Source organism: Zeus faber (genome assembly GCF_960531495.2).
Source record: "Zeus faber genome assembly, chromosome: 13".
NCBI lineage: Eukaryota > Metazoa > Chordata > Actinopteri > Zeiformes > Zeidae > Zeus > Zeus faber.
Genome location: NC_137198.1, coordinates 28,906,009 through 28,921,631, shown reverse-complemented (window position 1 = coordinate 28,921,631; position 15,623 = coordinate 28,906,009). Strand labels below are relative to the sequence as shown.

Here is a 15,623-nt window from a genome sequence, read left to right as displayed (position 1 = left end):
AGAGCGCACACAACGCTGGCCACGGCTCGCCGCCAGGGTCCAAGACTCTGGGGTGGAGCAGGTCCGGGACTTTGGCCGTGGCTCCTCTATCATAGCCAGCGGGGCGTCAGATGGACCCGACTCACCCACAGTGAGAATGGATCCGGGCCATGGGAGAGTGGAGTTCAATTCTCACAGGCCGAGGAGGCAGGCATCGATGCTGGCAAAGTTAGCAATATGCTAAACTAACAGGCTAACTAGCGCTAGCTGAGCGCTGGCCAAGCCAAAGTCCACTTTCCAAAATCCAGTTCAGGTGAGGGTCAAAGCCAGATAATAGTATGGATATCACAGTGAGAACAATCTGAAATCCATAATCCAAAATCAGGTAAAGTTGGGAAACTATTCAACAAAGTAACGTACTGACAAGAAGTACCGCACTCACAAAGACATCAGACATTACCTTTATAGACCACCAGTTGAAACTACCTGAACTGACAGTATATCTCTCCCCTCTGACCTCCCCCACAGCGCCTCTCATGGCTGGTCGGCTATTGAAAGTGTCCTCCCTAGCCACAGCAGTGTTTGCTTCATCTGGATTCTACCTCTACGGGAGACAGCTGGACCCAAATGACCTCAGCATCATCCGCTTCGGACGCGCTGCTGCCACAGTGAGTGAAACACTTCTACCCTGTAGAACTTGCTTCGGTTGCGGGTTTCCAGCCTCATGTCTTTGACCTGAAAAAAGGATACAAACATTGCATGATGGTATCTTTGTTTATAATGTGCCCAATCTCGGATACCAGCTGTCCTTTTCTTTTTTTTCTTTCTTTTACCAGTGCTGTCAGCATGCATGGCATACAACACAGAGTATTTGTATTCCATTGCATCTAGGACAGAGTGAGTCTGCAAGTGGAGTTCAACTTCTCAACCTACAATGTCACTCTTTATTCATTCTTTAATCATCAAGAGTTGCTTTACACAGGCACTATAAACCTGAAAATATCCAGACATTACCCGGATAAGCTGTGTGTGTGAACGCAAATGTCCGAATCATTTGACCCGGACATTACCCAGACTTTACCCAGCCAGCACCCTGGTACAAAGTCTGGGTAATGTCTGATTGAGCAATATGTGTGAACGAAGGAGGTAATAGTCCAGGTCATTCACAGTGAGCGAGTGCGCGTGTTGATGACATCTCTGTCATGCACCAGTTATTTACCTTCGTGCGGATCTTCCTGTACGGAGCGTCGCTGCTGCATACTTCTTATTCTTTCTTTATTATTCCTTTCCACTCTCTTGTTTATATTGTGACTACATCCAAATACATGGAGTATCAACGTAAATAAAATCCCAACTACTGATGTCTGTAGCCTCGTCCGCCATCTTGGGTGTGCTGTAAAACTCTGCAGCGTCATTGCGTCACATCCTGCCTCCTGCACACTCTACCAAGGCTCCGCCCCTCGTCTAAACCAAACAGAGTATTTCCAGGTAGTGTAAACGTGTCTGATTTGGACAATCTCCAGTTTTTTGCGACATGTGTGAAAGGGTAAATCCAGATATGGTGGATGGGATGGCTTTACCAGCCACACCCGATGCTCGTTGGTTGGGCTAACGAGCATCAGGTTTAAAAACCCCATCCACACACTCATTCAGGATAGGAGCCCTGTCATGACATGTTCCATCTGCTCCTGGTTGATTCCACCTAGCCTCATCTCTACGATAAACTGGTGTTAATAAGCCCCGTCATCTGTGTCTTTGTGTCGGAGGACCCTGAAAACACCACTTGGGTGACGTGTGGTGGCGAAATTGCCACACCAGACAATGTCCGGATAATCAGGTCGGGACATTGTCTGGACATTGTATGGAGTGCATGTGTGAAAGCAGCTAAGGACTGCTTGCGGTAACTGTGTCCAGTGGACGACCTGTGGGATGACAAGAGCACAAGTTTTTTATTACAGACCTCCACCAATCCCCCTCTTTGGAAAACGATCTTTCCATGTTTTTGGTCTATAAACAACTCATTACTACTCCAAGCGGGGGGGGATGACCATGGGTGCGACAAATAAACATAGAAACAAACACATACAGGGAAAAACATAAACATAGAGACATCAGATGACAACAGGAATCGACAAAACATAATTAAGTCCAGGAAAATTGGAACAGCAATTCTCTGATGTGTGTCTGTCTGTCTGTCCGTCCATCCACCGGTGAGTTCATTGTCCTAATTAGTTGTGGTGTTTGAGGTCAGAATTATATCTTAACGCTTCCAAGCAGAAGAAAAGGCCCCACAGCCACCCCTGAGTCCCGCAGCCATATAGACACTATACGACCCCACTATACGCCCCCCTAGAGAAGCTGGGAGCCCATGCAACGGCCATGCATTGCCCCGAGAAGAAAAACAGTCCCAGAGAGTGCGAGGAAACACTGCATCCCCAGGCGCAGACATACAGTATAACCCACCCCCACGTATAGCCATAAGATGCACCCGCAAGCGCAGAACCTGGGCCACGGGCAGAGAAGCCACCCACTAGGAGCAAGGTCAACAGCCGCCTCCTGCACCGCAACCCACACCCTGAGTGAGCAGCATCCAAGGGGCCCTGTAAGTCACCTACTGGGTCGCAGCAGGCCAAAAACCACCTGGCACCAGCGGCAAGCCACCAGGACCTGAACCCATCCGGCAGGGGGCCCACCCGGTCGCCCCCCCCCCACCCAACTACATCCCCACACCAACACACATTTTATCGTCCTATCGTCCCGGAGACGATAAAATATCCATTTGGGATCCTCCCCGGGACGCATTCGAGACCTTACTACAGTGGGGGGTCTTATCTGTTAGTAGAGAGAGTGCATGAGTTCCATTAGTGATGAAAGGTTCAACTCTTTTTTTGAGACTTGGTCCTTGATAAGCCACTCAGTAAAAGGAGTCAGATTTGACTTACAGAATATGGTTTAATGCATGTCGGTGAGAAAGGACTTGTGAAGGGCATTCTCACAGGAATTAATTAATTCTGTCAAAATGGTTTCATTTGGTGGAATGGAAAGTGCCGGAGTGACTCCAGACTCATGAATCGTTAAGAAATGTGTTCCCTCCGAACAAATCATTTGCTAGTCTCACTCAATTCCGTGCAACTACAGGAGGCTGCCTCACATGGTATACAACATGATATCTGGACCCCTTGCATCTTCGAACAAACTTAATCCTAAAGTACTATAATTATTATTCCAACCGAAATGAATGAATTGAAATGTTATTGATTTTTACCTAAACCTATCCGATGAGATTTGTCTGACTTTGGTCCCTCTGTCTGTCACTTATATCCTCCCTGCAGACAGCCGTCATCAGCTATGACTACCTCACCTCCTTCAGGCACATGGAGCACGGCACTGACGAATACCGGGCCCTCAAATCCAAGGTAGGATAATTTCCCCGTTTGACTGCGGTGTCAATGTGTGGCAAATGTTTTTTTTTAACCTTCTCCTTTAGCGTATTCTAATCCGCTGTGCCGACTCTAATCTGCTGAGAATGGTGGGAGGATGCGGTGGGCGTTCAGAGATGCGTTGCAGCAGACCCCTCTGCAGAGACGGGCGCAGCTCGCCCAACTCCGGACTAAACTTCATGAAATTCGGTTCAGAACCGGGCAAGAACTCGGCGGATCCTCACCGCCCCAGATGTCCATGTCGGACAATATTACCCATAAAAATATGGGGAGCATTGCGAACCTACTTGTGATTTTGAAGTTCGAGATCGAACGCTCATTTCGATCGATTTTTGATTTCGAATCGAACCGTGTCACCCCTAGTAAACTCATCCGACTCTCCTACGCATGTCTGCTGTAGTGATGGGAATCAAGATTCTTTGAAAGGAACTGGATCTTATGGCTCCGTTTGTTTCCGAGTAAATGTCTTTTTATCCCCCGTTTTTTGTTAATATATTTTTACAATATAAAAAAAAGTTTCACAATAAAAAAATGAATACAACAACTACTATAGTTAGTTATTTTTAGTTATAAAACACATAAAGGATTCATTTGGAAAAAGCACGACATCTCCGTCTTTAAAACCTGGCAAATTAGGACGGCTCATCACCCAGCGAGACTCCCAGCGAGGTTCCCTTTGCTCCTACAACAGAGCCGTTCAAATGAATCGGATCGTTCATGAACCATCCAACATTAGCTTGCTGCGGCTGCCAGAGTTTACGTAGCCAGTAGATGCAGTTTTATATGTAATAACCCACTGAAATGGCTAAAATAAAAACTGGATTTATATTAAAGTTGTTTTTTTGTTTGGTGCTATAGCGAGGAAGCAGATGGAGTGTTTGGACAAGGTGGTAACATGTGGCGCGGTTGGTCTGGTGATGAGGTTGCAACTCCAGGTTCTTACTTGTGTTAATTGTTTTATACTGTATAATAACAGATACAAAATATTTTAGTTTAACATATTGTATTGCAGTCTTTGTACATCACCATAGCAACATCTCGTCGCGCTTGTTTCGTTTGCTGTCGTACCTCCCCCTGTGCTGTTAAGAAAGTGCCATTATACCGTTCCTTTGTCTCCATTATGCACAGTGCTTGTTCCATCAGGAAACAAAGTAAAAAAAACAACTAAAAACCCAACTTTATGAATACTTCCTGCGGAAGCGCTGGGATGCATCCTCAGTGATGTATCCTGGGCTCATCGGGTGTTTCGGGTCTGTTCGAACATCATACACCCTCGCCCAGGCGACCCAGCCAGGGGTGATCAGTCCCTGGCTTGCATCCCAGCAGCGATTAACCATTGGGCCTCCCTCTTCAGCCAGAGCCACTTGGTGGCCCTCTCTGCAGCATCAATGGTTGATTTGATGGCCCTCTTCTTCGCCAAGCCCACTATGCCTAGCTTGGTCAAAACTCTGCATAGAGACTGGCCTGCAAAGCCCCGACATCCCACCTTGATAGGCACACAGTGGGTGGACCAGCCCAGCCTCCTGCACTCCTCTGTCAACTCCTGGTACTTGGCGCGTTTCCGCTTTTGGGCTTTGTCCATGCGCTCTTCCCAGGGTACAGTGAGTTCCTCTATGATCACTTGTTTGGTGGAATTGGAAAGGATGACCATGTCTGGACGCAGTGTTGTTGGGACGATGTGCTCAGGAAAGCGTAGCTGCTTGCCCAGATCAACATTCAGCTGCCAGTCGGCTGCTGAGGCGAGGAGGTCAGTCGTTGATTTTGACTGTGTGGTGTGTTTCTCTCCAGCCTTAATGAAGTTGATCATGGGTGACGTTGCTTGCTGGCTGTTATGGCCGAGGCTACCATCTCCGCAACTGCCTTGAGCACTTGATCATGCCACCAGCAATAGCGACCATCTGCAAGTGCCTTTGGGCAGCTGCTGAGGATGTGCTGGAGGGATCCTCTTCCAGAACACAGAGCACAATAATAATAATAATAATAATAATAATAACGATGTTACCGGAGTCTGCAGCGAGGAGGAGGTCGTTGGTGATCTTGATTAGGGCGGTCTCTGTGCTGTGGTGTGCTCTGTAGGCTGACTGCAGGGGTTCGTAGAACTCATGGTTGAACAGATGTTGATGGAGCTGGGCGGCCACTGCTCTTTCCAGGACCTTACTGAGGAATGGAAGGTTGGAGATCGGCTGGTAGTTGTTGAGATCGTCAGGGTCCAGACCAGGCTTCTTCAGCATGGGAGTGATGGGGGGGAACTGTGCCAGATACTAGGGAGGGGTTGATTATGTCTGTGATGGAGGGGCAGAGGGTAGGAAGGCAGGCTTTCACCAACAGCGTTGGCATAGGGTCCAGGGAGCAGGTGGAGGCTTTGGCTTTGGTCACCAACCTCGAGACTAGTGAAACATCCACAAGGGAGAAGCATTGGGGGCGGAGGGTGGTAGCTGAGGGCACACTGCCCAGTGTCTGGGAAACGTTGGGAGGAGAGGGGGCAGGAACCAGGAGTTGTTGGTGAATGGTGTCCACTTTAGCCAGGAAAAAGTCCAGGAACTTGGTGCAGAGGTCAGGGGGGGTAGCTAAAGTAGTAATCTAAAGGTTGCTGGTTCGATCCCAGGCTCCTCCTGCTAGCATGCTATAGTGTCCTTGAGCAAGACACTTAACCCCTAATTGCTCCTGATGGCTGCGTCTGTCGCTGTTTGAATAATTGTAAGTCGCTTTGGATAAAAGCGTCTGCTAAATGACTAAATGTAAATGTAAAGGGGCATCGGCAGTGTGGGAGGCAGCAAGGGGGCGGATCAGACGGGTTTATGGTGGTGAATAGTGTTCTGGAGTGGTTTTGCTGAGAGCCAATAAGGGTGGAGTAGTAATTGATCTTGGTCCTGGAGAGTTCCTCCTTGTAGGACAGAACATGGTCTTCAAAGGCCAGACGGTGGACAGTGAGGCCAGTTTGCTTGTAGAGCTGCTCCAAACGGCGAGGTTGGTGGTGAACCAGGAGGCATATAGCATACCGAACTATAGCATATTGTATATAACATACAGTCCGGGATTTAAGGGGTGCCAGAAAGTCCAGGCTACTGGATAGAGCAGTGTTATAGTGGGCGACTAGGCTGTCTGGCAAGGTGTCAGCGGGGGCCAGGGCCAGGAGGGTCGCAAGCAGCTCAGATAGAGCTGGTGCACCCACTGACCTAATATTCCTGAAGGTGATGGAATGACCAGGGTGCTGCATGGGCAGGCAGACAGGGATGGATGAAGAGGACGGTGTGATGGTCCGATACTGCCAGGTCCAGGTACTGCAGATGGGGGTGGGGTACCGGTAGAGCAGACTAGGTCCAAAGTGTGACCTTTAACGTGGATGGGGCCTTGGACATGCTCAAGATGTTAAAACAGTCCAACAGTGACCGAAATTTAGTAGCAAAGCTGCAGCTGGAGGAGTCCACGTGGATATTGAAGTCTCCTAGCAGGAGGGTAGATAGAGACTTGGAGCAGACAGCGGACAATAGCCCGGCATGGTCAGACATGAAGGTGGTGGAGGCCTTGGGGGGGCCGTATATGAGGACAATCTGGAGTTGAGGAGACCCAGAGAGTGAAAATCTAATACTCAAAAGATGAAAGTTTGGTGTGGGGATTTCCTTGGCCCAGATGTCAGCTTGATGGATGACAGCCAGCCCACCCCCACGGCCTATGAAGCGGGGTTTCTGAAGATACACATCCTGGGGGAGTGGCTTGGTTGAGTTTTATACAGTCCTGCTGATTTTGCCATGTCTCAGTGAGACATAGAAAATCAAGTTCTCTGTCAGTGATAATGTCATGGATAAGTAGTGCATTATTATTTAAGGAGCGGGTGTTGAGCAGCATGAAGGAAGCTGTCGAGGAGTCAGGCAGGATGGGACGAGTGACACCGTGAGCACAGAGCAAGGGCTTCAGACAGCTGGTGCGCACCTGATGTTTGTTGTGATGACGTTGACGTGCAACACGGAAGTGCGCAACAGGAATAGCGTAACCACCAGTGGAATCCGAGCAAATAAACTTGTCGGGATGCTCAGTGCATATAACGAGGGCGTTGTAAGAGAGATTTAATAACGTCCAGACAGATGGGCGCTGACCATGAAAATGTCCGAAGATCGAGAGAGGAGTTTTTGAGCACCATCTCGACAGCAGCAGATAGCCAGCAAGCTACGAGCCGAGAACGAGAAGCCGAGCCTCAGACAGCCGCAGCCTGCAGTATAATGAGAGGAGTAGGAGAGAAGTCACAGACAGTCCAGGTAGCGTGCCAAAAATCAATCCGGGGGGGATAATCCAAGTATTGAGGGAGGAGGAAATCCGAGCTGAAGACCCAGGAGATGAAGGAATCCTGTTAGCTAGCAGGGATAGCTGGGCTGCGGATGCTAACAGCTGATCGGCAGCTAAAGTTACCCCCTGTCAGCTGATCGGCAGAGAGGGTAAGTACCAAACGTAAAAACAGAAATCCACGAACTTCAAACTGATGTAAGAGGATGTAGTAGTAGTAACTTGAGTAAGCAAAGAAAGAACTTTAGGAAACAGTTCAGTATGGGCACTGCAGCTGGTCAATGATGCAAGATGGAGTTTCAATCTTGCCTCAGACGTGGACGTTTGCGGGCCTTGGTAGGCCATCGTAGACAGCCTGGATCAGGAACCGGACTCTGTAGTAGTCTGCTCGCAGGATATTATCCCAGGTAATCCTTCGCTGCTGTACAGATTCCCACTTTGTCCATGCTCCTTGCTGTCTAAGGCCCACCATCCTCCTTGCTCTTTTTTCCTCCACGCCTGCTCGAACCTCCTCCTGGAGAAGAAGATGCCTCTCTTTGCCGTGGCTTTGCGAGGTTGGGTCGGGGGGAAGTAACCAAGACCAGCACAGCCTCTGGCCACGTTCCCCACAAGCTCCCTCAGCCTCAGCCGAGACTCACCCACCTCAAGTGCCACGCCAGCTTTCCATTTCCTGCCCGTCCTGATCTCAATTCCCGCTGCTGACACTTTGGGTCCCTCGAGTCCCTGTACAGGAGTGCCTCCCTTGATCGTAACACCATGAACTCCTCTTTTAAACCGCTGAAGGGGAGCTGCAGGATGTTACTGCTTCCATATAGCGCCATGCTGCTGAGGCTGCATGGAAGGCCGAGCCACCTGTGAAGTTAGCTACTCATCCTCCTCTCCATTGACTCTACTGTTGTCATCGGGACCTTGTAGATCAGCAGCAGCCACAGGATCCTTGGCAGGATGGCATGTTGGTAAATCCAAGCCCTAAACCTCCCTGGTAGACCTGACTTGTCTGCCTTTGTAAGCCACTCCTCAAGGTCTTTGGTGGTCTTTTTGCTGGAATTGGCATCCTTGAGTCTGGCGTCAAAGACCTTCCCCAAACTTTTAACTGGCTGATCAGTGATTGATGGAATGGTGTCACCAGCTAGTGAGAAGCGGAACTTGTCCACTACCCGCCCCTTCTTCAGTACCAGTGATCTAGATTTGCTTGATTTAAAGCTCACCCTGGCCCATGCAATGAACTTTTCTAGTCTTTGCAGGACATCTGGTTCCTGGTACTGAGGATGTGGTGATGGTGATATCATCCATGTAGGCCCTGATCGGAGGTTGCCTCATGCCAGATTTTGTCTTTGGGACCCGGCATTCAACCTCTGCTGATTGAACCATGTTCATGGCCAGAGCGAAAAGGGTAACAGAAATAGTGCAACCTGTTATTATTCCCTTCTGCAGCTCGATGTTTCAGACCCAGATGCAACTCTCATCCTGAAATCATTGTAGTAATCCCGGATCAGCTTGCTGGTGTTACTGGGCACATGATGTCTTTGCAGGGCGATTTCGATCAAGCTGTGTGGTATGGACCCGTAGGCATTGGTCAGATCCAACCACAGTACAGCCAGTTCTCCCTTCGACTCCTGGGCTTCACGGATTAGCTGAGTGACAACACCTGTGTGTTCTTAGCAGTCGGGCACCCCAGGAATCCCACCCTTCTGCACTGATGTATCGATTTAAACGTTCTGGAGGATAAACACTGTCAGGCGTCGTGACAAAACGCTAAAGAAGATTTTGCCTTCCATGCTGAGCAAAGAAATGGTGCGGAACTGCTCGACGGTCTTAGCATTTTAGGAAGACCTTTGGAATCCATTCTCCTTCTGCACTCCTCCACTGATTGGCTACTTTCCCTCTTCTCCAGATCACCCTCAAGATCTTGCTCAGGTGCCAGAGGAGTCCTGGACATCTCTTATAAACGATATATGGCACAGAGCTGGGTCCTGGAGCTGAGGCTGATCTTGCCCTTTTTACCGCTTCCTGGACTTCCTTTAGGATGGGTTCTACGAGGGTGAATTCAACTTTGAGGGGTGGCGGCTCGATGAGTGCATTAACCTTCATGTAAAATAAAAACACTGTTTTGGCACGCCGATCGCCGACGCCCCATCCCTGGCCCCCATCATAGGCACCTTCGGTACTGTTGGAGAGGGAGACAGGTGCGCAAATTGCTCCCAGATCACTCCCTCTCCGCTCCCCCCAGCCCCAGAGCCGGCCCCGTCAACACAAGTTTTAGCCGGCACAAAATTTATGTGACACAACAGATAAACATCGGCCATTGCTATCAGTGAATGTCATCTTATTCGCCAATAGGCTGATGGCAGTCAACAAGGCGAATATCGGCCGATACGATTTACGGCCTATAAATCGCTGCATCCCGAATTGTTATCCTTGTTGTACACCCCTGTAGTATTGTATTCATATGTTTATTTGTGCAGTACATCCACGTATATTTATAGTTTATATTTTATTTATTATATTTATATCCTTGGCGCAAACAAAAAAACCTGCATTATTGTCAGACAAAAAAATGGTCTCAAACCGTGTATTTTATCAGTTTTTTCCTGGTTTTGTTGTTAGATTCCTCTGCTCTTCTGCAAATCAGCTCTTTTGGCTACATCCACCTGAAGGTAACAGACTTAAAACAGGAAGTTTCAGCGGTTCCTTCTGGCAACCTATTGTATCCTATTTTACATTCTGGATGTAGTTTGGTGATTGCAAAAAGTCGTATAAGATTAGATAGTACTGTTATTCAAAACATGATCAGTAAATTAATGAACAAATAAACTAAAACGTGTGGCACTGTAATGGCAGTTTAATGTTTTCAAAAAATGACATTAAATGTTTTTTAAAGACTGCATTTAAGCGCAGTGAGAAGCTGGTGCACAGCAATACCATCCATTATTAATGATGGGAACTAACATTTTAGTAAGGACTGGGTCCAAAAATAGCAAACCTGTCCTAACCTAACCCTACCTTATTTATTTAATTAAGAATTTTTTCAACCTGTGCTGTCAGCATGATGGGCATACAACACAGAGTATTTGTATGCTATTGCATCTAGGACCGAGTTCGTCTGCAAGTGGAGTTAAAGTTCTCAGCCTGCAATGCAACTCTTTATTCATTCTTAAAACATCAACAACTGCTGCAATAACTGTCCTTTGGATGACCTGTAGGATGACAAGAGCACAGTTTTTTATTGTACAGAATCACCACCAATCCGCTCTTTGCTGAACTATTTTACCATGTTTGGGTCTACAGTGGGGCAAAAAAGTATTTAGTCAGCCACCAATTGTGCAAGTTCTCCCACTTAAAAAGATGAGAGAGGCCTGTTATTTTCATCAGAGGTACACCTCAACTATGAGAGACAAAATGAGAAAAGAAAATCCTGAAAATCACATTGTCTGATTTTTAAAGAATTTAATTGCAAATTATGTTGGAAAATAAGTATTTGGTCAATAACAAAAGTTCATTTCAATAATTTGTTATAAACCCTTTGTTTGCAATGGCAGAGGTCAAACGTTTTCTGTAAGTCTTCACAAGGTTTTCACACACTGTTGCTGGTATTTTGGCCCATTCCTCCATGCAGATCTCCTCTAGAGCAGTGATGTTTTGGGGCTGTGGCTGGGCAACACGGACTTTCAACTCCCTCCAAAGATTTTCTATGGGGTTGAGATCTGGAGACTGGCTAGGCCACTCCAGGACCTTGAAATGCTTCTTACGAAGACACTCCTTCGTTGCCCGGGGGGTGTGTTTGGGATCATTGTCATGCTGAAAGACCCAGCCACGTTTCATCTTCAATGCCCTTGCTGATGGAAGGAGGTTTTCACTCAAAATCTCACGATACATGGCCCCATTCATTCTTTCCTTTACACGGATCAGTCGTCCTGGTCCCTTTGCAGACAAACAGCCCCAAAGCATGATGTTTCCACCCCCATGCTTCACAGTAGGTATGGTGTTCTTGGATGCAACTCTGCAACGCTTTCTTTCTCCTCCAAACACGACAAGTTGAGTTTTTACCAAAAAGTTCTATTTTGGTTTCATCTGACCATATGACATTCTCCCACTCCTCTTCTGGATCATCCAAATGCTCTCTAGCAAACTTCAGACGGGCCTGGACATGTACTGGCTTAAGCAGGGGGACACGTCTGGCACTTGATTTGAGTCCCTGGTGGCGTAGTGTGTTACTGATGGTAGCCTTTGTTACTTTGGTCCCAGCTCTCTGCAGGTCATTCACTAGGTCCACCAGTGTGGTTCTGGGATGTTTGCTCACCGTTGTTGTGATCATTTTGACCCCACGGGGTGAGATCTTGCGTGGAGCCCCAGATCAAGGGAGATTATCAGTGGTCTTGTATGTCTTCCATTTTCTAATAATTGCTCCCACAGTTGATTTCTTCACAACAAGCTGCTTACCTATTGCAGATTCAGTCTTCCCAGCCTGGTGCAGGTCTACAATTTTGTTTCTGGTGTCCTTTGACAGCTCATTGGTCTTGGCCATAGTGGAGTTTGGAGTGTGACTGTTTGAGGTTGTGGACAGGTGTCTTTTATACTGATAACGAGTTCAAACAGGTGCCATTAATACAGGTAACGAGGGGAGGACAGAAGAGCCTCTTGAAGAAAAAGTTACAGGTCTGTGAAAGCCAAAAATCTTGCTTGTTTGTAGGTGACCAAATACTTATTTTACGGAGGAATTTACCAATTAATTCATTAAAAATCCTACAATGTGATTTCCTGGATTCTTTCCCCCCATTCTGTCTCTCATAGTCGAAGTGTACCTATGATGAAAATGACAGACCTCTCTCATCTTTTTAAGTTGGAGAACTTGCACAATTGGTGGCTGACTTAATACTGTTTTGCCCAACTGTATAAACAACTAATCACTACTCCAAGAGGAGGAGAATCGCCATGGGTGAGACAAATAAGCATGGAACCAAACAAAAACATGTACATGGAAAAACACAAACATAGAAACAAACAACAACATTTACACAGAAAAACACAAACATCGGACAGCAACATGTATTGAAAAAACAGGTAATTAGGTCCAGGAAAACTGGAACAGTAATTTGGCCGGTGGCCTCTTCCTGTCATAGTTATGGCAGTAAATGAGGAAGAAAATGAGAGGGATTTACCTAGGAGGGTGCTGGGGTGTGTTCAAAGCAGGTGCTGGTGGCTTGAGCGTCTCTGACGAGACCACCTGTATGTGTCTGTGTGAAGGTCGGCACTATGTCGTGGCGCCTCCAAGCAGCGGAACGGGCCCCGAAGCCACCCCCGAGCCCCGCAGCCGCACAGACACACCACACCTGCAGGAAAGCCCCGAGTGCCCCGCAGCCACAGAAAACCCTGGGCCACCAGAGACTCAAGATGTTTATTCGTCACATACATCGACATACTTTCATACATATATGCAGTGAAATGCCTTTACCATGCACCCGGAGATTATGCAGAGAAGCCAGAAGCCCCTGCGGAGCAACCCCCACACCCGGTCCCGAAGAGCACAACCCAGTCTCAGGGAGCGTGAGGAGCCCCGCACCCCTGAGACCCTTCACCCACATACAACCCACCTCCATGTGCAGGCACAAGACGCAGCCGCAGGAGAAGAACCCGGGCCGCAGGAGCCAGGCACATACTGTAGGCAAGGAGCCGGGCCCCGCTTTGACAGCCTGACACCCAGCCCAATCTGCCTACCCCGCAGGCCAGCCGGCAGGACACCCATGCCGGCAGGGGGCAAACCCGGCCGACCCCCGGCCAACCACGCCCCACACCAACCCACCAGCGCCCAGCCACCTTGGAAAACCCGAGTGCTCAATGTGTGCTTTTGGCAATTGCAGTTAAAATTGCGGGGTGTGGGGGTGCGAGTCCTCTAAGCAAGTCGAACCCGAATCACTCGCACCACACCTGCCCCGCAGACCCTGGTCTGGTGGAGTGTTGTTCGGAGTAGGATTGGTGTGCAAGTGTATGGGTTCTAAGCTAATATGAGTTGGATGGTAGCTCAGGAGGTAGAGCTGGTAGTCCAGTAATCTAAAGGTTGCTGGTTCGATCCCAGGCTCCTCCTGCTAGCATGCTGTAGTGTCCTTGAGCAAGGCACTTAACCCCTAATTGCTCCTGATGGCTGCGTCCGTCAGTGTTTGAATAATTGTAAGTTGCTTTGGATAAAAGCGTCTGCTAAATGAAAGTTAATGTAATCTGTAATTAAAATGTCCGGGACTGAAGAGAAACACGTCGGGGCAGGGGTGTGACGGGCAAGTCACACCCACCTCCCGTACCCGGAGGCACCCAACCTACAGTGACCAGCCACGGGTGAAGAGTGGCCTGCCATGCGCCTCCGCCATGCCGTGCAGCTCCGCGCCCCCATCAGGCCCCTTCCCTCCCTTTGTGAACCTGACCTGACAGTGGTTGTGCTCCTTTTCAGCCAGGCACCTCCTGGCGAGGAAGGAGCATAGGCTGTCTCTTACATGGAGGGGGAATCATTTGCTTGCAGCAGGAGACGGCAACTTAAACAACACAACATAAACTGTAAAACTTGACAAAAAAAACCATATATCCCAGAGGGTTATTTTCTGATTGGACACCTTGATTCATGGCACTCCACTTCCATTTCCCAAAACAGTTGAAAAAAAAAAAAAATAACACTCTCACGCAAAAATAGAGAAATGCTGCGTGGTTCCATGCGGACCCTGCATGACTGATGTGGCCAGTGGAGCTGCAACAGTGGATTGAATAGGAAGCAGCACTGACGGCACGCCGCTCCTCACCGTACGCTGTGCCAGCGCATCCAGTGGACTTCTACCCTGATACCAAAATACCTTGGTTCATGTGTGCATGTTGAACCGAGAGGGTGTACCGAACAGTACACCAGAGTGTACAGAGTCTAGCTGTGATTCTAAGTAAAAAAAAAATAATAATAATAATAGTAATTATATTTCTTACATCCAATTGCTACATACTTTCCCCACTCATTAATTCAAGGGTATGCCAGCCTGCAAGTTGCCCTTTAAGGCATGATGGGGGGTAGGGCGGAAGAGAAGACATTATAAATATACAGTACACATTATAGACAATGATACCATCCTTAAGTGCTTTTCTATCCTTTTTTTTTAAGGCAAAGATATTAGGCTGGAAACTTGCCATTGAAGTGGGTGGTGGGGATTAGGATTAGGATTAGAAGGCAATATTCATAAATGTCAACCACAGTTTACCTTTTTTCCATCTCGGCTCCCATTTGTTACAAAGGCCAAGACACAGCTGAAGCAGGCGAACACGGGAGACTGCCACTCAAAAGGTCAAAGCCTCACCAAGCCCTGATAAAACAGTGTGGAAAGTTCCAGGGCCACAGGGGTGTTCGCCACTGTTCCCCAGCCAGAGAAGGGGGAGGGCGATTTATAATCCTTGAAGAGCATGGTTCAACATGGTTGCACTTGTGTGTGTGTGCGTGTATGTGTACACATGTGTTTTTGTCGGGCTGGCTGGGGTGAGGCAAAAAAAGACACAAAATGCATTCCTGTCAATGTCTCAACACACACACGTGTGTACACACAGAGTGCACCCCCTTGGGCTGCTCTTGTCAAGCCTGGCTACACAGGTTGATTAGAATTAATGCAGGGGGGTTGATTTAATTCAGAGCGGAGGCCTGCTGCCTAATTATTTTGAAGTCAATGAAGGTGAGGCTGCAGCTCTGTTGGCACCGTGTTCGTATTTAGTGTCATTACGCTGTCTGTTTTTCCTCAAGCCCTCTCATTGTGTGTCTCCAATGCGCAGCAGAAAGGAAGAAAGACGCCAGACCTGAGCTTAATGAACGACCGCTTCAATAAATCCCACCTACACACACACACACACGACCTTTCAAATCGACATCTTATACCCATTTTGTCCAAGACGGAAGACATGTTGATTGTCACA

The 15,623-nt window shown here is 48.1% G+C and overlaps 1 protein-coding gene across 1 annotated transcript in view; it reads left to right on the top strand.

Annotated features, from left to right (window-relative positions):
* The window catches only part of adck1 (aarF domain containing kinase 1), a 187,333-nt gene that overhangs the window by 4,648 nt on the left and 167,062 nt on the right, over positions 1-15,623 (top strand). The window contains exons 2-3 of the mRNA XM_080012942.1: positions 508-647; positions 3,312-3,395. Of these exons, the coding sequence (XP_079869068.1) occupies positions 516-647; positions 3,312-3,395 (216 nt within the window). The 5' untranslated portion in view covers positions 508-515. The remainder of the gene's footprint in view (positions 1-507; positions 648-3,311; positions 3,396-15,623) is intronic.